Raw genomic sequence first — 24,661 nt, forward strand, 5'->3', positions numbered from 1 at the left:
CACAGGTTCAGGGGAGATGATGCCAAAACTGAGCAGTGCTCAGACAGGGGTTCCTTTGCCTGCGGCCTTTTTTGCCCTGGTCAAGGCAGAATGAGAACGTCTGACTAAGCCTAAAGCAAACCAACAGATTCTCTCCAAACGTTATTCTCTTATTCTACAGACTACTAAGAGATTAAAGTTACCAACAGTGGATGACCCTGTAACTAGCCTGATTTCCTATGGACGCAGATGGTTTACCCAGGGATCCATGCGATAGGAGGATTGAGCAAGCCTTACGCAAAGAGTTTGAAGCGACATCTTGGGCCATCAAGGCAGCCACTACGTCTTCATTGTTTGCCAGAGCAATGTGCACGTGGTCTAATAACTTGGCAGCAGCAGACAGTGGAGCTCCTAAGGAGTTCAAGGACGAGCTAAAAAAGATTGCTTTATCCGCTGCCTTCGTGGCAGATAGTTCATTAGACACCATGCAACTGGCGGCCAGAGCCATGGCATGTGGGGTAACTGCCAGATGCAACATTTGGTTGCGTAATTGGGAGGTAGACACTGCAACCCAGGCCAGGGTGGCAGCGGTGCCTTTTAAAGGAACCTTGTTGTTCGGGGAGGGTCTAGATAGATACCTCATTGAGAACAAGGATAAAAAGAAGGTTTTACCTTCTAAGAGTAAAGAGTCGAAACAGAGGAAGTCCTTTCCTTCCTTTCGAGATTCGAAGAAACCATCCAGACCAGGTCCCTTTCGTCCCTTCAGAGGGAAGTGGCAGCAGAAGGGGCGTGATCCCAAACCATACTATTCTGGGATGTCAGATCAGGGTTCCAAAAATCCCTCCAAGAAAGGAGGATCCCAGTGACTATGCCTCTCACCAGCCGACAAACAAAATAGGGGGTCGTCTTTCCCTTTTCACAGACCTCTGGAACCAGTCAATCCAGGACAAGTGGGTTTTAGAAGTAGTGGAACAAGGTTACACCTTGGAGTTCCACTCTTTTCCCCCCAACCATTTTCAAGGGGTTCCCCGGAAAAAAAAATTATCTACTCACAGAGCAATGTTGTCGGCCATTCAGCACTTGGTGAATATAGGGGCAGTGGAGGCCGTCCCGGTACTTCAACAGGGTTTGGGGGTCTATTCGGTGATATTTTTAGTACCAAAAAAGAGCGGGGAGTTCAGAACCATCCTGGATCTGAAATGGCTCAACAAGTTCATCCTGACAAAACATTTCAAGATGGAGACAATACGGTCAGTATTGCTAGCCATTCAGCCTCAGGATTTTCTGGCTTCCTTGGATCTATCAGAGGCCTACTTGCATGTTCCCATTCGGGAATCACACAAAAGATTTCTACGTTTCTCCTACGGGGGGAAGCATTTTCAATATCGGGCCCTGCCGTTTGGTCTGAAGTCTTCGCCCTGGGTATTCACAAAAATTCTGGTGACCCTGGTGGCGGAGCTGAGATTGCAGGGTGTGGCCCTATTTCCTTACCTGGACGACATTCTGGTGAAGGCAGGGTCCCACCAGCAATGCCTGGAGGGCATGCAGCAGACAGTGACCATGTTGCGCTCTCACGGCTTCGTGGTGAACCTAGAGAAGAGCAATCTTCTTCCCTCTCAGAGGCTAGTGCATCTGGGAGTGGAAATAGATACAAAGGTGGACAGAGTCTTCTTAACCCCAGAGAGACGGGAGAAGTTTTGCCTCCTTCTGCAAGGGGTGTTACAGCAACCGAAGGTGTCAGTCATGAAGTTAGCACAAGTCTTAGGGATGATGGTATCCTTTCAGGATCTACTGTCTTGGGCCAGATTCCACACTCGTCCCCTACAATTTTTTCTGCGGCCTTTTCAGGAGATTATAGGGAACAAAATTCCCAAACTGGTGACATTACCGTTAGAGGTGACGTCCCAGTTACAGTGGTGGTTGAACCCGGGTCTTTTCAGTCCAGGTTACCCGCTTCGCGAACCTCAGAGGGTTTGCATGACTACAGATGCCAGTTTATGGGGTTGGGGGGCTCACTCACAGGATCAAATGATCCAGGGTCAGTGGGAGCCTCACGAGATGAAGCGCAGTATCAACTTCCTGGAACTCAGGGCGATCCGGTTAGGGTTGCAAGGGTTGCAGGCAGTTCTGAGGGGTCACCATGTCCTGGTGAAAACGGACAACTCAACCGCCAAAGCATATGTAAATCGACAGGGAGGAACCAGGGTGAAATCCCTTCATGCCGAGGCGAAGGTTCTCTTCGAGTGGGCCGAAGTCAATCTCCTGTCAATCAAAGCGGTGCATGTTCCAGGGAAGGACAATCGACTAGCGGATTGGCTCAGCAGACGCTGGCTGGACCAAACAGAATGGATGTTACACAGGGACACCTTCAGTCTAATAGTGGACAGGTATGGACCAGTGTCGGTGGACTTGTTTGCCACGGCAGAAAATTGCCAAGTGGACAGGTTCTTTGCCAAGGTCAGAAACACAAGGGCAGAAGGAACCGATGCCCTCAGCGCTGCATGGCCGACGGGACTAGTGTATGCCTTCCCGCCCCTTCCTCTATTACCCAGGGTGTTACAGAGGGTGGTGGAACTAAGGGCGGAGATGGTGTTGGTGGCCCCCTTCTGGCCGAGACGGTCATGGTTCCAGGAGCTTCTGAGGTTGTCTATTCAGCCTCCTTGGCGGCTGCCGGGGAGGGACGACCTTCTGACACAGGGCAACATGTCTCACCCTCAACCAGACATGTTGCAATTGACAGTTTGGAGGTTGAGCAGTTGCAGCTCAAGGAACTAGGTTATAGCACCAGAGTGGTGGACACTATGTTGGCATCGCGTAAGTGTTCCACTAATAGGATATACAGTACCACCTGGAAGGTTTTTGCTTCGTGGTCTACCTTACGGGGGTGGGATCCGATGAAGGTGAAGGTAAATGGTATTCTAGGTTTTCTTCAGGAAGGGGCAGACAAGGGGCTTTCTACCAGCACGCTACGGCGTCAGGTGGCGGCCATATTGTCTATACAGGGGGTGCGGGGGCGTAAATCCTTGTCAGCGCATCCGCACATTAAACGGTTCCTGAAGGGTGTTGCTCTCCTTAAGCCCCCACAGGTACATAGATTCCCCTCGTGGAAGTTGAATATAGTACTGAATGCCTTGTGTGGGCGTCCCTTCGAACCTATGGCTTCCTGTGGACTGAAGGAACTGACTCTAAAAACAATTTTTCTAGTGGGTATCACTACAGCACGGAGAGTGTCTGAATTAAGGGCCCTGTCGGTTGACAAGGAGCTTTGTGTTTTCCATAATGAAAAGGTGGTACTGAGACCAGACCCATCTTTCATTCCTAAAGTTAATTCTGTTTTTCATAGGTCCCAGGAGTTGGTTCTTCCAAATTTTTGTCCCAATCCCCAGTCTCCCAAGGAAAGGGAGCTGCACTGTTTAGATGTTAGGAGGGCACTTAGTTTTTACATTGATCGCACAAAAGACTGGAGGAAGTCTGATGCATTGTTTGTTTCGTTTAGCAAGAAGTCGCAGGGACGACAGGTCTCCACTTCCTCCCTTAGCAGGTGGCTACGGGAGTGTATTGTTCTGGCTTACAAGGCCCAAGGTCAAACCCCTCCAGATGGGATCACGGCCCATTCTCTAAGGGGTGCTGCAACATCAGCTGTGTACCGGTATTTTCCGTCCTTAGAAGCTGTGTGTAAGGCAGCGACTTGGAAATCGGTACATACCTTTACCAGACACTATAAGGTGGATAAATGGGCTTCAGCGGAGGCGGCCTTTGGGAGGCGTGTGCTGCAGCATGCACTCTAAACAGGGAAGCCGGTCCCGCCCGGGGATGTTCAGCTTTGTTACGTCCCAGTAGTCGGATCGACCCACTGTCCAAACCACCGGAGAACGGAAGATTGGTATCACTTACCGTGAAGCTTCCTTCTCGGTGGACTGGCAGTGGGTCGGTCCGGCCCGCCCGTTGAAGTTGAGCGGCTTCCTGGGTTTTGGAGATGGATTCTGGAGCAATGGTGCTTTCCCTGTGGGGAGGATATTACCTTTGCTTTGCTTGACAATGACTTTTTCTTTCAATCTGCCATTTTGTATGGTGTGTTGAACTGTAGTAAACTAATCTTCTCATTTATTCGTCTCTGTACGTGAATGGGGAGGTGGTGAAAATTTTTATTATTAGGGGGATGCGGCTTGGATACAACTGGCGCGTCCTGGGTGGTATAGGCCACTCCCCCTCCGGATCGATTGGAGCACCCGACCCTGTGACGAGGAGGAGGAGCCTATACCCAGTAGTCGGACCGACCCACTGCCAGTCCACCGAGAAGGAAGCTTCACGGTAAGTGATACCAATCTTCCGTTCTCATCCTCAAATAAAATGAACCTTCTTGGTAATCTCAGTGTTCCTTTCCACTACAAGATTGTGCTAGGTTAAAAAACAAATCCGTACTCTGAATGCCTCCACAGGGACCTGAAAGTTGGTTGTGTTCCAAAGGAGGTGCCATTTTTTTATGCTTCGAGACTGATGCTTTGTCCTGTCTTGTTGAAATGAGGACAGGGCTTGCAAACTTATTGTGCTCAAGTTACTCTTAAGTGATGATTCCTAATCATAAGAGGTACGGTATATGTGTGGGGCTGGAGTTTTATTAAAATAAATGAAACATAATATAAATAAATGAATTACGATTTATATAGAAAGTAAACACAAAGGTCATCAATGGAAATGACATTAAAATTAAACCTATTTTGAGAAACATCTGTTAACATGGGGGTCTTTTTTTAAATATGACAAATATTTTGTCTTTTTATTGATGCATATTTTACTGAGCATTTTAAAGTAGAATTTGCTGAAGTACAGAAATACTGTAGTGGATCCACCCACTACACAGCTGACTCTGGAGAATAACGACCTGCAATATGTCTAATGTGGATATGTCTTACAGTTTACATGTCTGAGTGGCAGAGACTGAAGGATGAATGTCTGATCAGACCCTTTTTCTTTTTCATCACTTTTCTTGGCAACTTCTGTTTCCATTGCTTGTTAGTTGGGAATGTCATGTCATAGATAAGGCACATGCCAACATCTCTCCCTGCCTTTCTTCCTTTGGAGGTGGGAGGAACTCAGTATAATGAAAGGCAGCTTCTCTAGCCATCTACGTAAGTTTATCCCCTGCTAGACGAAAGGAAATTCACATAGACAAACAGCTATTAATTCTTCCTTGTGGTCAGCTCTGTGTTTCTCCTTTTGCATTCTGTCAAAAGAGAGAAGGAATAAGAATAAGACTTCTAAGGATCCAGTGTAGTCAAATTTACGTAGGATCTAATGGTTCCTTTACAATGTATTTTAAAGTGTATTTTTACAAGTTGTTATGAGCATTTACTGCCAAGGGTCTTTATAAAAGTATGCAATACGTTTGATGGTTGTCAGACTCTTATTCTGCGAAACTCTTAATCTTCTGGAAACATGAAGTCTTTGTCTTTTAGATACCTTTGTTGCCATCTTCCATCTCATTAGTTCAGCAATGAATTCCCTATTAGACTCTGAATTCTTTGTAAGGATTTCACCTAACTAGCCCCTTTTTTAAAAGCATTAGTTCAGAAATATGAATGTGAATGGGAAGGAGTTATTATTTCATTGTATGACTTATTATTCTTTTCAAAAAGATTATAATGAAAATATTGCAAGAAGGGATTTTTTTAAGCATGTTAAAATATATTTTAGTACATTTTGTCATGAAAAAACACAAATCCAACCTGTTTGGTTCTATCCTGTAATCTATTGACAGCTTATGTTTTGAAATGTTCTGTTGCTCCTTCAAACATTTTGAAAATCACATCTCAAGGAAAAATTAAATGTCTTGAGTAATCTCCATCTGTTTTGTTTATCTTTCTGCTTTCTTGGTTTCTGCCAGTCTCTCATCTGTGAATTTCCATTCTTCTGCATGCTGATGAGATTTAATGTTCAGACTTGGTTGTTTTAAGGTTTCAGGTATTAACTTGACATACTAGATGTTGACCATGGAAGTATTTGTCAAGTTTCAAACAGCCTTAATACTTACGCTGTTTTCTATCATGGGGTTTAACTTTCCATCTTCCATGCTGGCAAAGTATGGTTTTCCTGTTTTTCACAAACTTGTTTTCCAGTTCAATTGATTTGTAAGATTAGGGAAACAGAGCAATTAATTTATTTTTCTTTAAATGTTATTTATATAGATACATATTCATTCTCCAACATTATTTTGAATGCCTTTTTAAGAGCACATTCTCTAATTTCTTAACTATACAACTAAGTAAAAATATGTTTTTGCTTTCTCTTAACATTCTAAGATGCACTTATTTGGATGGGAGACCACTAAGGAAGTCTAGGGTCTTGATGAAAAGGCAGGCAAAGAGTAAACTCCCTCTGAATGTCTGTTGCCTTGAAAAGTCCATGTCAGCTTCCATGTGACTTCTTTCTGCCACCAAGGTTACAGTTTACCACCAGCTTAGATTTTTTTTTCATAAATGGAAACCCAGCGGAATTTTCAAGGCAAGTGATGTTCAGAGGTGGTTTACCACTTGCCTGCCCCTGTGTAGCAACCCTGGTTTTCCATCTAAATACTAACCATGGATGACCATGTGTAGCTTTTGAGATCTTATGAGATCAGGCTAGTCTGGGCCATCCAGATCAAAAAATTGTACCTATACCTGTGCACAATGCCACTTTTCCAATGCCTCGGTAAATTTGGCCCATATCCTCCTAGACCTAGCCCACTGACCAGGACTTTTTTGATCAGGAACTCACAAGAACGCCGTTCTGGTTGGCTTGGTGTCAGGTGTGTGGACTAATATGCAAATGAGTTCCTGCTGGGTTTTTTTTACAAAAAAAAGCCCTGATAAGAACTATATAACCTTGATGAAGGTAAAACAGTTCCAGCCTTTAAATACAAGAGAACAAACATAACGTCTGCCAAGATAAGACTATCCAAAATTTGTACTTTACATTTGTATGGATTAATTAAAGTACTCTTAAAAGGGCATCCAAAATAATCTTTAACTCTGAATATGTATCTTCATAAATAACATTTGAAGAAAAAGAAATTAAGATTGAGCTAGCCTGAGGCTATCCATATCAGGGCAATTTAGAATATTAGGGAAAGCTAAAACATACTTTTGCTTGGAAAGGAAAAGTCCCCTGTGCAAGCACCAATCATTTCCAACTTGGGGATGATGTTGCTTTCACAATGTTTTCACAGCAGACTTTTTGCAGGGGGGTTTGCCATTGCCTTCCCCAGTCTTTTTACATTTCCCCCCAGCAAGCTGGGTACTCATTTTATCGACCTCGGAAGGATGGAAGGCTGAGTCAACCTTGGGCCGGCTACCTGAATCCAGCTTCCGCTGGAATTGAATTCAGGTCATGAACAGAGAGTTCAGACCACAGTACTGCAGTACTGCTGCTTTACCACTCTTTTGCTTAGCATTGTATTAATTGTGAATTCTCCCTCTGAGTTGGAGGCCATCTTGGGTGCTTTCCACCATCTTGTCAGGAAGGCAGGAAATAGAATAATTCTTCTTTCTCTCCTTTGACCCTGGAGCACCCAAATCTCCTCAGTTTCTTTCCTGCCTCTAAAGGGAGAGCAACTAGCTAGTTTAGCTCCAAAAAGATAGGAAGTAACTTACCTTTTTTTTTCTATTACCTAACTCTTCTTCCTTTAACCTTACTTCGTTTAACTATTTCCTGAACTTTAGTCGTCTAGCCCTGTTCTCCTTCTCACCTTATATTCCAACTCTTTCACTCACAATCTGTGAAGAGGCAGCAATACCGCAGTTAATTTTCAAAGCGGTTGATTTGTTTTTTGTTTTTTCTCCGCTGAGTGGTGCAAGCCGCAACAATGGAAAGCTTCAGGGACGAATTCTTGGAGGACGCACCTTCCTTCGGCCCTAATTCTGACGCCTCAGGAAGGGACTCCGGGACTGGCATGTCTTTGCAGCTTGCTGCGGTTCCCGGCAATCTGTCCCACTCTAGTGACTCCGGTCACCGCCTGCAGAAGCGTGCAGGCTCATCATCGGGCGCACTTGAGGCTCCTGCTTTCCAGAAGCGAGCAACTGACAGCAGCCATTTTGAAGACGCGGTTTTGGCGTGCATTTCGCCTGATCAGCGCCATGAGCCATTTACTGCACTACAGGGCATGGTTGCCAATCTCCAGCCAGGAGACTACCCAGGAGGCCAGCCCCTATCGGATCAAGCCTCCATGATGGATCCAGACCGGATGTGCCAGGGTGGTAATGTACCCAACCCCAAGGGGCTTTTTTCTAATGATTTTATTACCATGATTCAGAAGACTATTAGGCCGAATTATTCAATGCCTGTCAATCAGGGGCTATTAGCATGGGGTCAGTGGGATCCAGATCTCCTTCCCCTCCTCCTCCTCGTTCGCATCGCACAGGTCAGAGTTTGCCCAGACAGGACATTTGGCCAACTAAGGCGGCCAGAAAGCAGATGGCTGACTCTAGATTACTAGAGGACGATTCAGAGGAGACACAGTCAGAGGAGGAGTCTCAATCCAAAGATCAAGAAAATTTTATTTCAGATGAGGTGGAGGATATTTGTGTTTCACGTCAGTCGGTTCGTTGTTTTAAAGCGGACGATTATCAGTATTTGTTAACCAGAGTTATGGCAGCCCTGGCACTCCAGGATCCATCCTCTGAGGAGAATACCAGCACTGACACTAATCCTAGGAACAAAACTACTGGGAATAGGGAGTTTTTTCCAGGCTCTCACACAACTGCTAAGGTTTTCCCATTTCCACAATTCTTTGAGAGGCAACTTAAAGCTGAATGGGAAAAACCTAATTCCAATTGCCAATTTCCTGGGCTGGTGAAAAAGTTATATGATTTACCTGTTTTTGCAAATGAAATGTTACAGGTTCCAATAGTTGACGCCCCACTGATGGCACTTCAAAACTCGGGGTTAGTTTCAGAGGATGGTCATGGTGCCATCAGGGACAACTGGGACAAGAAAATAGATCTGGCATTAAAGAGGTCACACGAAGCGGTGACAATGGCAATAAAGGCAAGTACAGCATCCTCTATTGTTTCTAGAGCAGCTATAGTCTGGGCTAGGAGACTCGCACAACTACTGCCGGAAAACAACAAGAAATTAATTGAGAGAACCACTAGGCTTCTTAAAGCAGCAGAGTGCACGGCTGATGCATCTTTAGACGTGCTCACCTTTTGCTTCAGAGGTTTAGCTTCAGGGGCAGTAGCCAGAAGAGGTATATGGCTGAGAGCATGGCCGGCTGACAATCACTCCAAACAAATTGTGATCTCTCACCCATTTCAAGGAGAAAAGCTCTTCGGCAGTGCTTTAGACAAAATTTTAGTGGAAACTAAAGACAAAAAGAAGGCAATGCCAAAGAACATTAGGAGAACTGATAAAAGAAGTTTTTACACCCAGCCCTTTCGTTCTTCACACTCATTGGCCAGATCTAGACCCTACACAGATAATAAAAGATCGTCCTGGAATCAGCCAAGACAGACCTTCAGAAAAGGATTCAATAATCCTAGATTCTCCAAACAGAGCGCAGACCGCAGAGACAAGCAGGATCGGGAACCGAAGCTCAACAAGGCGTGACTGGACTTCAATTCCGGTAGGGGGAAGACTACATCATTTTCAAGACGCCTGGGAGGCTTCCCAGACAGACTGTTGGACATTAAAAATCGTATCGTGCGGTTATGCAATAGAATTCAAAAGCACCCCGTCGGAGCGCTTTCTGATATCTCCAATTCTAAAGGATTCTACAAGGAGATCAATAACAAACAAAGCCATATCACATTTTCCCGAAATCAATGCCATAGAACAAATGCCCATAGAGCAGAAGGGTCGAGGCATGTACTCAGTATTCTTCACTGTACCCAAGAAGAACGGAGACTGGAGAGCAATACTCGACCTAAAGTTTCTCAACAAGTTCATCCATCTCCGACATTTTCGCATGGAGACCCTAAAGTCAATCACAGAGGCTCTGCAACCAGGGGAGTTCCTCATGTCGTTGGATCTCATGGAAGCCTACCTACACATTCCGATTCTTTTATCCCATCAGCGCTTCCTTCGGTTCTGCATGGGGCACAGACACTTTCAATTCAGGGCACTTCCCTTCGGCTTAGCCACAGCCCCCAGAGTCTTCATGAAGGTGATGGTGAACGTTGTGGCTCTGCTCAGACAGCAGGGTGTCCATATTCATCCATATCTAGACGACCCTTGATCAGATCATCATCCCATCAGAAAGCCCTGTCAGACGTCCAAACGACTATCCCGTGTCTACAGGAACATGGGTTTCTCATAAACCTATCCAAGAGTGTCCTAGAACCAACACAACGGTTGGAGCACCTGGGGATGATCAGAGATGCACAAAATTTTTTTGCTTTTTCTGCCAAATGATAAGATCCTGAAAACCAAACAACTTGTGAACCTTGTTATCCGGAGTATCCACACCCCACTATTGACTTTAGCCAAATTGATGGGGCTATTCATCTCGAACATGGATGCGGTTCAGTGGGGCAGACTACATACCAGACCCTTACAAAGTTTCCTCCGTCCCCACCAATACCAGATCATGGAAAAAGAATCTGCAGATCACGATCTCCTTAGTGGTCAAACACTCTGAAATGGTGGTCCAGGGATGTCAACCTCCGTCAAGGCAGAATCTACTACCTCCCCAGGAAGATACAGCTGTTCACAGATGCCAGCCTGTCAGGATGGGGAGCAATACTCGACAACATTCCAACGCAGGGTCACTGGTCACCGTCAGAGACTCAACTTCCGATCAATGTGTTAGAATTATGGGCGATCCGTCTAGCTCTGTTATTCTTTGCCGATCTAGTACAGAAGCAACATGTTTTAGTACAAACAGACAATGTGGCAGCGAAATCTTTCCTGAATCATCAGGGGGGTTCGAGATCTGCAGCTCTGGCCAGAGAAGCAAAGATGTTACTCACCTGAAGATATTGAATATATTGAAGAAGATATTGGATTTATATCCCTCCCTCCACTCCGAAGAGTCTCAGAGCGGCTTACAATCTCCTTTACCTTCCTCCCCCACAACAGACACCCTGTGAGGTGGGTGGGGCTAGAGAGGGCTCTTACAGCAGCTGCCCTTTCAAAGACAACCTCTGCCAGAGCTATGGCTGACCCAAGGCCATTCCAGCAGGTGCAAGTGGAGGCTTGGGGAATCAAACCAAGTTCTCCCAGATAAGAGTCCGCACACTTAACCACTACACCAAACTGGCTCACCAACCTGGGCAGAACATCATCTCCTGTCCATCAGAGCAGAACACATCAAGGGCATTGTCAACATCCAAGCAGATTGGCTCAGCCGAACGACCATACAACCAGGAGAATGGAGACTGAAGTCGTCGGTATTCCAGCAGATAGTTCAACAGTTTGAGCAACCAGTCGTGGACTTGTTTGCTTCTCACAACAATTATCAAATACCAAGATTTTACACCAGGTTCTTTCACCCCGCCGCAGCAGCGGTGGATGCTCTGACAATGACTTGACCCCAGGGTCTATTATATGTCTTCCCTCCGATTCCAGTGTTATCGAGATTTCTTCGTCAGGTGCAACACCAGAAGGCATGGTAGCTTTGTGGTGGCCACGGCGCCCATGGTTCTCATCTATTCAAAAACTATCAACCACCCAGCCACTTTGGTTGGAGATATCTCCAGACATGCTGACACAGGGTCCAATTTGGCATCCACACCCAGAATGGCTGCAATTGACCGTGTGGAAATTGAACGGTCTACATTCCGAAAATTAGGATACTCATCAGAGGTTACTAACACACTACTGGCCTCGAGGAAGGAGTCCACCACCAGAATTTACAATACTACCTGGTAGGCCTTTCATAGGTGGTGCCGCAGAAAGACAAGGGATCCGCTAAATCCATCAATTCAATATATTTTGGAATTCTTACAAGATGGACTTCATTCTGGATTGAAACCAGCCACTTTACGTAGACAAGTAGCAGCTTTGTCATCGGTATGGGTACTGATACAGGGAAAAGATGTTTCCAGACATGCACATGTACAGAGGTTCTTGAAGAGGGCCACACTCAAATGCCCCCCACAGACTCACAGATTTCCAATGTGGTGGTTACACACTGTCCTGTGACAGTCCCACATTGGGGAGGGATGGTGGCTCAGTGGCAGAGCATCTGCTTAGGAAGCAGAAGGTCCCAGGTTCAATCCCCGGCATCTCCAAAAAAGGGTCCAGGCAAATAGGTGTGAAAAACCTCAGCTTGAGACCCTGGGGAGCCGCTGCCAGTCTGAGAAGACAATACTGACTTTGATGGACCAAAGGTCTGATTCAGTAGAAGGCAGCTTCATATGTTCATATGTCCTGTGCGTGCTCACAAAATCACCTTTTGAACCGTTACAGGACATTTCTCTAAAATGGCTACGTTTGAAGACCATATTTCTGATAGCGATCACATTGTTGCATATTATCTGACTGTTATTACTGTCATTACTGTTATTACTGTTTAATTCTTTTGAGTAAGGTTGATAGTTTAGAAACTGCTTCTCGGAGTATCCCAACTGAGGAGAGCTGGGTGCTCCAGGGTCAAAGGAGAGGAAGAAGAATTATTCTATTTCCTGCCTCCCTGACAAGATGGTGGAAAGCATCCAAGATGTCCTCCTGTACTCAGAGGAGAATCACCCCTCACGGTAAATACCAATGGTCGTTTCCTTGCTTAGAGCATATAGGTCAAAATCTAGCTAGACACAGTCCTGCAGACAAGGAATATTCAGTAGAATGAAAGAAAGTTAACTGAATTATCCTTTATATAGGGTTCATTAACTGATTCCAATGTGAGGACACTTTAATATCCAGCATACTCTTGTTTTACAGTTTGAGCTGAGTTTCCCCAATGTGATTGCAGTTTTGTGGTATGCAAGCATATGAAGTGGAATGAGAATGCAGCTATCTTTCAATAAATGCCATTTACATTAGACTTTTTAAAAATGTGTGACAGTTAACAGGATATTGATGCGAACCGTTTATACTAGTATTTTAACATACACCAGCCATTTGGCTTCTCTTAATAAAATTATACTTTCTATAAATATTGCATAATGCTCATTGCATTAAATGGTTTTGGATGTTTCTCAGACCTTCAAATCTGTTTTAAAGGAGTATTAAATACTGTATAACAAAATGCCATGATTACACAGTGTTGCTTTCGTTTACAGGAACTGTACTGCTTAGAGATGGTTGTGACAGTGAACACTGAGTTTCTGAAGTTTTCACAAAATTGTGTGTGTTTAAATGTTATGGTGCTGTAAAGGTTTAAATGTTATGGTGCTGTAAAGGTTTGTTATGGTTGCTTAGAAGTAAATCCTGTTGATTTCAGCAGAGCATGTTCTGAGTAAACATATATAAGATGGGCTTCATATCACATTGAAATAATTCAAAATTATTGTAAAAAAATATAACATGAATATATTTGTGAGCTAGCATGAAATTGATCTTTGTTTTGAGATTCCACATGCAAAGCTAAAATACTGACTGAATGTCATTAAAATAAATTACTCCTTTCTTTGAATGGTAAGTACTAAAATGGGATGGCTAACACAATCTAAACTGTATTGGTTTTAAATATCCTATCAGTGAGATCTTTTGATCCTCACCTTAAATATTGTATAATTAAAATCCTGACTTCATTAAGGCAACACTTCCTTCATATAAAAGTTGTTAAAGAAAATTGTGCTATGTAAGTGTAACTGTATTTTTGAGAGTAAGCAGGACATTTAAATATCCTGCAATTCTTGCATTTCCACAGTTAACAGCAATATGGAGAATGGTGGTAATTATACCAAAGATTGTATCTGAAGTGTCAAAATGTACCTTAAGGCTCTTATATTGAGAGTTGTCCCTGTGAATGTTCTTGTAGTCATCCTGAGAGAGGTAACACAGGTGATCAACAGTTCCTCCTCTTCTAGCTTTTCAGAACATATATGTTAGAATCCATGATGCCTAGGAATTAGGAAATGTCACACCACTTTTTCTGTGTGGTTTCAGTGTAGGTCTGTATATGGGTTCTTTGTCTCAAGAATGCACATGGGGAGTATTCCTGAGCCTTTTCCAAGGAAATGGGCTCCTGTTTCCATCCCTCAAGAGTATATTTTGGATTATTTGCACATACTTTGCAAAGGTGGAGCAATCTATTTCCTTCTCAGATCTTCTCTGACCACTATTGCAGCAGAAGTTCAGAGAATATTGTTTCTCCTTGGCCAGCTCTTGTGATTTTTTTTCCCTCCCTCTCTTTTTACCCAGGTAGTTCGTTCCATAGTAGGGCATAGTATGACCTGAATTTTGGGTCATTTGATTAATTTTCTTTTGTTTTCTTGTTTTCCTGTAACACAGTATATATTGTTCAGATTGTTGTGTTTCACTGTGTGGGCGTGGTTCTTGTGATTGTAGCTTAATTTCTTGATAAAAGCATCCTGTAGGCTCCTGAACCCATACACTGTCAGGAATTTATTAAACAGATTTAGCGAGAGCTGTTCACTAGCACTGAAGACTTTGAGTGCAGGGGGGAAGCACTGATTGGTAATATATTTGATTAGTTATGGAGTCCAGTGGCTCATGTTCCATTTACCAGTCCCAGTGTAAGGTCTGCTTCTGGTGCTTTGGTTCCTAATGAGTCTTAAAAGCATACCTTTCTAGTGTCTCAAGCATCAAGATCAAAAGCATGCTGCCTTGGACCAGCTTAGTCTGCTGACTCTCAGCATGAACCTTAGAAGAAGGAATATTGTATTAGTGATCCCACTGACTGATCTGCTCCTCCAGATTTGTCATCTTTTGATGTGGTATGGTTACTTTTGGATCCCACATCTGCACTTGATTAATAGGCCTTGAGTTCCCCTTTCTCCATTCTGGCTGTGGTTCCCTCCAGTCAAATCAAATAACATCTTCTGGAGTAGTGTAGATGTCATTTCAATGGGCAAGGGGTTGCTCCTCTTCAGAAAGTGTAATAATCTTTATCCATTCCTGCGCTACCAGCTTGTTCATCTTGCAAACTGTGTGTTTTTGTCACTGCACAATCCTATGCCAATCAAGTCCTAGGACCAGGAGCTTCAGAATATAGAATGAATTGGAGCGATGGTCATAGAATCATAGAGTTGGGACATCCAGGGTCATCTAGTCCAACTCCCTGTGCAATGTAGGAACTTCACAAATACCTCCCCCTACACATACATCCCCAGTGACCCCAACTCCATGCAAAAACCTTCAGAATCCCTTGCCAAACTGGCCTGGAGACAAATTGCTGACTTACCACAAAGTGTCAAGCAACATTTACCTGGGTATGTAAGAAAGGGCCACAAGAACTAAGTACTGATGTAACCCTTACTGCTCTTCTTCTCATGATCTGCCTGATTCACAGAATTAACACTGCTGTCAGATGTCCATCTAGCCTCCTTGTGTCAATTGCTCCTTCTGCAGAGCAGTATACACTAGATGCTCCATTTGTGATGAAATATGATGATGAATGCTATAATTCCAACTGAGATCAATACTCCTATTCAGGTTCTTATTCCAGATAGTCTTATTGTTGTTTATTCTTATTGTTGTTTATTCTCATTCAGAAGATGCAGTGGTGAGACCATTTCTTAAGAAACCCTCCCTAGACCTGGAAGATTTGAATAACAATAGGCAGGTAGCAAATATTCCTTTCCTGGGCAAGGTTCTGGAGTGGGTGGTTGCCAATAAATTCCAGTCACTCTTGGATGAAACTGATTATTTGGATCCATAATAGTTGGGGTTCAGACCTGGTTCTGGCATGTAAACAGCTTTGATAGCCCTGTATGATGATGACCTATGTCAGGAGTGAAATGGGAGTGTGTGACCTTGTTGATACTACTGGACATCTCAGTGGCTTTTGATACCATCACCAAGGTATCCTTCAGGAGTGAATGTCTCAGATGGGAATAGGGGGCACTGAACTGCATTGCAGTGGTTCAGTTCCTACTTGGAGGGCCATCTCCAGAAGGCGGTACTATGTAAATACTACTATAAATACTGTGTAATAATACTATTTTGGTTATTTCCACAGTTCTAATGTGAATCCTTCAAAAACTGAAGATCTCAGGAAAGCAGCGGTATGTTGACAGTTCATTCTCTGTAATGTGTGAAATAGTTTATTTCTTTGTACGTTTGAGATGACTAGTAAAAGGTTTCGCTTTAGCTGGTGTCTCCTTTGCATGTTTGTCAGAGTGTCCTTGCTGGATCAGCTCATCTTGCCCAGCGGTTTGTGTCTTACGCTGGCTGGCCACCTTCTCCTGGTAATCAGTGAGAGAGTACCACTGAACATGTAGGATCTGTTTGGCTACAAAGGTGTGTCAACAGTTCTTAGCTATTCTTCCACGATCATATGTAACTATATGTTATGGTCTCTAAATTAAAGTTCATCACCACACCTTTTGTTAGTGAGTTTCATAAGTTAATTATGCAACGGTTGGAGTAATAGTAATTTTTTTCCAGTTTGTCTCTGAAACTTCTGCCTAAAGGCCATTTGATGACCTGTTGTTCTGTTATGGGAGAGGAAAATAACATTATCCATCCATTATTTCCATGTTGTTCTTAATTTCATAAACCAATAATACTCTACCCTACTTGTCTCCCCCCCCCCCCCAAAAAAAAAATTAAGTGTCAAGATCTTTAGCATTTACATGTGGAGAAGGTCCTTAAACTTCTTTGTCATGTTAATTGCTCTTTTCTGTCCTTCTGGTTTTATTTTCCTATTTGAAATGAGCAACTAGAACCCAAATTGCTATATAACATGACTCATTATATCAGCTACAACAATATTCATGTGTTAAATTTGTATAATAAGATATATATTCTAAGCAATAGATTTGTTGAAGAATAAACCCAACTAGTCTTTCCCAAATCTAAATCCTATAAATCTTTAGAAGCAGCCTTAGGAAGGTTAAACCAAAATGCAAATACTAAGTTGATGGGTAAACATAGCAGAGTTTGTAGTATAAATAAATGAACTCTTGTGAACAATACAGAGGTTCTCAGGGGCTTGAACTGATCCTTTGGAATATTCATTTGACCATGAGAAGTCGAAAGAATAGCCAGCATGGTGAGAATTTCAGAGATGAAACCCTTCTCATTCAGATAGAAACACGGTGGTATTAGAACCTACTCTCCAAGCACAGTAGAAGTTTAAAAATGAATTTGGCGTTTGGTTGCTCGAAAAGATACTGCAACTGCTGGCCTTGTACACAGGCTGTTTAAATAGTCTGTAGTCCCATGTTCACGCACTTGGGGAATAAGTCCCATTGGATTTTGTGGAGTGAAGTTGTCACTCAGCTCAAAAGATCAGGATGCACATCCCATTCACTGGGATTTAAACATTGTTTCGGTGTGCTGGACTACAGCAAAAGTTAGAATTGTTTAAAATTTATCTCTTTTAGTGTAAAAAATCTTTTTTGATCTGGCCAAGATCTTCTATTGCACTAAACTAATGTTTTCAGTCAGATGAAAATGAATTCAACCAAGTAGCAGTTTAATCTCTGAATTTAAAAGAAATATCAAAAGCTGCTTTGGCTTGGCAGTTTTGGAGTCCATTCTGTTGAAAGTTAGTTATGACTTGACACAACTATCTGCATTTCATTTATTTTAATGGTGTACTTCTGCATAATTAGTCAGAAAAAGTTGCCACTGAAATCAGTGGGGCTTACTCTCATGTTGCCTGCATAGAATTGCACCCTTTGTCTAGAATAGTTTTGTTAAACCTCTGCACATTTTAAAGATAATACTCTATGTAATGGCTGTTTAGGAACCATTAGATGAGATTATGGAGGAATTGACCATTATAACAATCATTTGTGGCCTTGTTCCAATTCCCATATCTTACTTGTAAATATATGAAGTCCAGTTTATTTTTTGCAAGATACAATTAGACAGTAGAAAGTAGTGTTTTTATATGCTAAGCCTGAAATACAACTATTGTAAAAAAAAATCAAGTGTTGCAAAACTATTCTTAAATAGTTTGAAGTAATTTGTAGGATGTTCTTCCAATGAATTATTTCTTTTTTCCCCTTTGGATGCAGTGTTTGGTAATTAAGTTTGTATGCCTTGTGCTCTGGTGGTGCCAACACCTGTCTGTGAATGAACAGTGTTTAAACAGGAGCAGTAGCCAGTTGAAAGGGCACTGAGAGCTCTTTAAAGCCTAATTAAGATCTGAAAGGAAGATGACGCAAGTAGTACAAGAGATGTGAAAGTATCTAGGATGATATTCCCAGAGCAAAGTTCCTCATTAGAACAACAAACAGATGATCAAAGAATGCCAAGTTACCATTTTATCTCTTCATTTCCCAATAGTTGTGACTATCTATTTGTACCTAACCATCAAGGCTTTCCCTACTTACTCACCTATTTAAAAACTTTTCTACTTTGTATGGATATTAACAGAAATATTCTTGGTAAGCAATAGGAAAATATTTGTTACAATTACATTTCCCCTCACTCCTTTAATATGTAAAAATGAAATGTTTTCAAAAGACTGAATTCATACTGTTTTCAGTAACTTCAGTATTTGCATATATACATTGTGATTGTACTTTAAAATGTGCATATGGTCTGTGCATAAGTGAACATTTTAAAGATATATTAATGCAAGACCATCTGTGATGCAGTATCTAGTAAGCTATGACTGCTTTCAGCAGTGTGTGTGTTTATGAGTGTTACACTTGTAGAGAAGCACAGTGTTACAGATTGCACTTTTAAAATTTTAAAGTGCAGTGTAAACAGATAAAGGGAGTTCCTTTACAGGAAAACATCCAGTCTGTGCTGAAAGTGCTGCACTGGCTACCGATAGGGTACCAGATTCGCTTCAAGGTGCTGGTCATTACCTTTAAAGCCCTATATGGCCAGGGTTCTGCATACCTTAGGGACTGCCTTTCCCTGCACATACCCCAGCAAGCACTTCGGTCCAGGTCTCAAAATCTGTTGACAGTTCCCAGTATCAGAGAAATGAAGCTCAAAACAAAAAGAGCCAGGGCCTTTTCTGTTGCTGCCCCTAGCTGGTGGAATGAGTTGCTGGAGGAGGTTAGGGCACTGCGAGAGCTCCTACAGTTCCGCAGGGCCTGCAAAACGGCACTCTTCCACCAGGCATTTATATGGATGGTAACATCTGCAGCAATGGGACTGGCCCATAAGAACACCACCAATGGCCTACTGCACTACGCTATGGCAATCCTGAGACCTCTTGAGTATAGCTAACCACCAGAATTTAAATCGCTGCCTGAAATTATGATAGTAGCACTTACAGATGTTTTAAATTGTTTTTATGTTCTATGTTTTTATTGTTGTTTATTGTATTGGTCATACTAATGTGTTGGTGTCGACCCTTGGTTTGTGAGCTGCCCTGAGCCTGCCTTTGGCGGGAAGGGTGGGATATAAATTAATTACTTAAATAAATAAAGGGCTGTGAAGGGTTCTTCACAGAGCCAGAGGGTTTTGGGTAACAGGCTGCTCCAAGCAATCTGATAAGTTAGCATCAGCTAGGCCTGCTCAGTCAGTAAAGGGAAAGAGAAAAAAGTGGCAAAATTTGCCTCTGAGGGAGGGAACAGGTCCATCATACACATAAAACAATGCTGGGCATTTTTCCTGTGCAATGCAGTTCAGGTTATATCTGAATTTAATGTAAAGTACTCCAGAAAGATACATTTGTGAAGTGTTACATATTGGTATGGGAATTTTGGTATTCAGTAATTGACAAAAACACATTTTAACTGGCATGATAAATTATATCTAACTTGGAATAAGGCCCATTGTGAAGAAAAATACAACAAGTGCTAGAAAGAAGCTCTAGGTAAGTGCCCCCCACCCTTAATGTCTTCTCACCCACCCAAGTGAAGGTGTTCACTCCACCCCACACATCAAGGGGAGCTGATCTCTGCCATCTGGAGAGCAGCTGTAATTCTGAGTGATCTCCAGCCCTCACCTGGGGATTGGTAACAGTAGTTCCCCAGGAGGAAATGGCTGATTTGGAGGGTGGAATCCATGGCATTGTACCTGTCTGAGGTCCCACCCCTCCTCAAACCCTACGCTCCTCAAACCCTACCCTTTTCAGGTTCTACCCCTCAAGTCTCCAGGAATTTCCCAACCTGGAGTTGGCAACTACTAGGTCACACTGGCTGTCATAGGAGGGCTGCTGCTGAACAGGAGCAAGCAGCCAGGCCTAGCTAAGTCATGCCAATCAGGTGGCATCAAATCACCCAGAGGGTGTTGCCAGATGGAGACAACTTCTAGGTGGAGCCTGAATATCTCCTGGAATCACAACTGAACTCCAGACAACAGATCTCTCTCCCTCTGAAGAAAATAACTGCTTTGGAGGGTGGATTCTATGGCATTATATTCAGCTGCCTAGCAACAGTTTCTGGCTAGCAGCTTCTCCAGTGGAGAAGAAGGAGGGGGAGTGAGTGACAGGAAAGAGGCAGCCTCCATAGCTGAGGAAATGCTTTGTGAAGCCACAGTAGAGCGGCAGCCCTTTCCGAGGCAGGTTGATGGAGAAGACACAAAGAAGCATCTGAGATGTGTCTGTCTCTGAGGTAAGACTGTTTTGGTGGTTTATTCAGTGTTTCAGAGCCTGCAGTAGGTGGGAGGTGGGGGAGTTAGCCAATGGGAACCTAGAGGTGGTGACTGATGCATAATGGGCCAATTATTTGTTGAGTGCATGGAATACACCCACAAGCCAATGGCAGAGCTCAATTTGGCCACCACCACAGGGGAATTATATATAGAGATGAATGTAAACCATTGAAATACACTTTTGCATTCAGTTGTTTCCAAGAGCATAAACACTTAAGGAGTGCTTAACTTGTAGCATTTATACTGGCTTGCTAGCTAACCCTGTCTAATTAGCTTTATTGCAACTTTGCCACCAGCATGTTTTAATAATGTGAGAGGTGCCTGTGTGGACAGATTGCTATGAAAGGGAGTAGGGATTGAAGCTGAATTATTGCATATTTGAGGTGGCATGCTTCCTAAATCATCAGTCTTTGTCCTCCTTAATGATAGCCTTCATCTTTAAACAGGCATCAGTTTATGTCACCAAGCTTCCTAAAGTTTAAAATTTGACTTAGAGGGCTGATGGTAACCATTCAAATATTTCATGTCATTGTTACCTATGATTTTGAGCTGTTGATGGCTTTCCAAATTGCATCTTTCTTTCTTTCTTTCTTTCTTTCTTTCTTTCTTTCTTTCTTTCTTTCTTTCTTTCTTTCTTTCTTTCTTTCTTTCTTTCTTTCTTTCTTTCTTTCTTTCTCTCTTTCCCTCTCTCTTTCCCTCTCTCTTTCCCTCTCTCTTTCTTTCCCTCTCTCTCTCTTTCCCTCTCTCTTTCCCTCGCCTGAGCCTGTTTGAAAGTTGTGTTGTCATTGCTGCACTGGAGAACTAATTGCTTGCATATTTTTTATTGTTGTTCAAAACACTTTTCATTTTATATTATTTAGAACTTTGGTTTGTTTCCATTATAAATTGTTGTTATTATTTTTGCTGTAAACAAACTCTTAAATCTGTTAAACTAGCACATCAGTATTCATTGACTCACTGGAAAGGACTGCTAAAACCCGTTTTCTTTGTTAGACTGGTTTAGAATTCTTTAAATTTAGTTTACTATTCTGTAAATCAATTATTCTGTAGGATCAGTGGGCTCTTCTTTCTAGGTAAATAATGTGCTAGAATTCTGATGTATTTTTTACTTTGTGCAAAATATAGATGTTATATGATACACTAAGCAGTCTGGAAAATGATCATAAACAACCTCATCCACAGACTATTTAGTCCCATTGAAATCTGCTTAAATCCAAGTGCTCTGATTTTTTGTATCACAGCCATGGGAGGACTAGAATGGGTAATTAGACAAACAAGGCTTAAGAAGCTACATAAATCCTTGGCTGCATTCCTAAAGGTTGAGTTGTCAAAGAAAAGGCAGTTCAAACAGTAGTTTTTGGATATGCCTTAGTTACACAATTCTATTTTCCGCATTCCCATGGTAGACAAGATCTGGCAGAGATGAATCATGAAAGAAGGAGACAAAGAGGTACCTTCTCTCCTCCCATTAGTAGATGGATATGTAGGCACAAAACAAATGCACAGGGTGGGATTTTTGCTAAGAATTTTGTGCAGACTTTCAAATTACATCAGTTTTGTTTTAAGACATCATTTCTGGATTGATTATTCAGCAGGCTTGTGGTGCAATCGTGAGACCTAGCAGATGTTTGGATAATCACTGCCTAGTTTAACATTACTTCTTTAACTTTACTTTAAGTTTACTTCTTTAAAGGAGTTCCCCTCCTGGACATCTGCAAGGTGGCAGCCTGATTGACAGAAGACACATTGGTGAAGTGCTGTGCTTTAAACCAAGGGAGCCCAACCCCTGTGCTGTGGGCCAGTACCGGTCTGTGGCCTGTTAGCAACTGGGCCATGGGTTGTATAATTATTTCATTATATATTACAATGTAGTAATAATAATAATAATAAGACGACAACATTGGATTTATATCCTGCCCCCCACTCCAAATTTCAGAGTCTCATAGTGGCTCACAATCTCCTTTACCTTCCTCTCCCACAACAGACACCCTTGAGGTAGATGAGGCTGAGAGAGCTTTCCCCAGAAGATGCCCTTTCAAGGACAACTCTGCAAGAGCTATGACTGACCCAAGGCCATTCCAGCAGCTGCAAGTGGAGGAGTGGGAAATCAAACCCAGTTCTCCCAGATAAGAGTCTACACACTTAACCACCATGCCAAACTAGTAGAAATAAAGTGCACAATTGTATCATCCCCGAAACCATCTCTCCTTCCCCCCGGTCCCTGGAAAATTGTCTTCCACAAAACTGGTCCCTGGTGCCAAAAGGGTTGGGGACTGCAGCTTTAGACTTTCAAGCAAGGAAAGAAGTTGATGTGTGCAAGGCTATTTTACAGGCTCTTTGGCAGTGAGAGACTTGCCCTACCTTCTAAGGTGAATAGCTTGCTAATGGTCCCAATGAGGAGCTGCACAGGAAGATGGAAAATAAATATTGAACTACACCTGTAACTGTGGTTCATTGATGTCTTTTGTGCAGACATACATTCCCTTCCTCCTGCCCTGCTGTGAGCTCTCTCACAGGACCTATTGTGTCATGGAAGAGGGCTCATGATGGCTTTGCAGGAACTGAGGAAAGGAGTGCCTGCTGATGGAGCATGTGATGCAGTGGATGGGAATCCCATGCATGTGTTGACTCCAAAAGGGGCAGGGCACCCCCTTTGGAATTTTTGAGCTAGAAAGAAAATGTCCCACTCCTGACCTGCACAGGTGCGTGTCTGCACAGAACACATTGATGAACAACAGTTACAGGTAAGTGCAACTCTGTTTTCATCTTCTGACTTCTTGTACAACCCTACATTGGGACCATTAGCAAGCTACTCTGTTTTCATATATTTCATATGTAACCCTGTTTCAGTATAGTCAGCTGCAAGTAACTGTGTGACCAATTACACATATATGGGTGAATTAGCCCCTAACAGCATTTTATTTAAATATAGAATGTGTTAGATACAGACAGATGCTTAAAATAGAATGTACATTCATTAAAAAGCATGAGTGCCGAAGAATTATCTCACTGTTGGGAAGCAACCAAGAAATGTTTTTGAACCATATCTATTATCCATTTTAATCGTTTTGGATTTTTTTCAAATGTAGACTGGTTCCCTTGCAGCATCTTCTGCCAGGAGAGTGGGAAGTATTCCAGAGAAATGTTCACTTAATAATGCTGCACTGTGGGTCCCAGATGGAGGCCTGTTTCCCTTAGATCTCAATTACAATCTGCTCCTGCTTTTGCTACAGACCAACAGTGAGAGCTTGAAAAGTTGGTGTACAGTAAATTCCTTAGTATTTATATTTTGCTGCAACTTCTCATTCCTTTCTTATTGAAGTGATGCCAGGATTAATCAGCAAAATCATTCAAATGGTTGCTTCCCAACAGTCTTCCTGGGACCACTGTTGTTTTGTAAATCAGACTGTGTATAAGTAAATGCTTACACATAATAAAATATCTTGTTTTAAGATTACATTTGTTATGGTAAAATTTTGGTTTGGGGCCCTTTTAAAAGAGACATGGATCAAATCAAATGTTCCTGTTGAATGGCTAGCCTGGAGAAAACACATACTTGTTCTTACCAGAGTGTTCCAGTTAAACCAAACACATATAGCAGCTTCCAAATTAGTATCCACACCAGTACTTGTCACCAAATTTGCATGAAGAATCTAGTTGTAAGGGGGGTTCCTTCTGCCAAATTATGTGATGTTAATGACCTTCCATCATGCAGCAGCATTGCCAGTGTTTTCTGCATCACAGTTGTAATATAAGAGTCAGCCCTTATGTCAGTCCATAGCATGACAGGGAGTTGTACTGTAGTAAGAGGGTATTCTTTCAGCGTTTGTTTTATATCAAAAGAAGTGTTCCTGAGGTCTTAAGAACTGGGGGTTCTTTTATAGTAGATCACTCACTAATTTGTGATATTTGTAACCCACTGATCATTACACTTGGGCATCATGAAAGTGAGGACATTTTTTGTAGCAGGAATTCCTTTGCATATTAGGCCATACACCCCTGATGTAGCCAGTCCTCCTGGAGCTTACATTAGGCCCTGTAGGCTTTTGGAGGATTAGCTACATCAGGG

At 42.6% G+C, this 24,661-nt stretch overlaps 1 protein-coding gene across 2 annotated transcripts in view; it reads left to right on the forward strand.

Moving 5' to 3' along the window:
- RAB11FIP2 (RAB11 family interacting protein 2) overlaps positions 1-24,661 on the forward strand; it is a 58,246-nt gene that overhangs the window by 27,975 nt on the left and 5,610 nt on the right. The window contains exon 4 of one of the 2 annotated variants that reach the window (XM_060241541.1): positions 16,043-16,088. The exons of the other annotated variant lie outside the window; for it this stretch is intronic. Coding sequence (XP_060097524.1) covers positions 16,043-16,088 — 46 coding nt within the window. The remainder of the gene's footprint in view (positions 1-16,042; positions 16,089-24,661) is intronic. 2 annotated transcript variants of the gene reach the window in all.

The sequence above is a fragment of the Heteronotia binoei genome, chromosome 6, assembly GCF_032191835.1.
Source record: "Heteronotia binoei isolate CCM8104 ecotype False Entrance Well chromosome 6, APGP_CSIRO_Hbin_v1, whole genome shotgun sequence".
In the NCBI taxonomy this organism is placed as follows: Eukaryota; Metazoa; Chordata; class Lepidosauria; order Squamata; family Gekkonidae; genus Heteronotia; species Heteronotia binoei.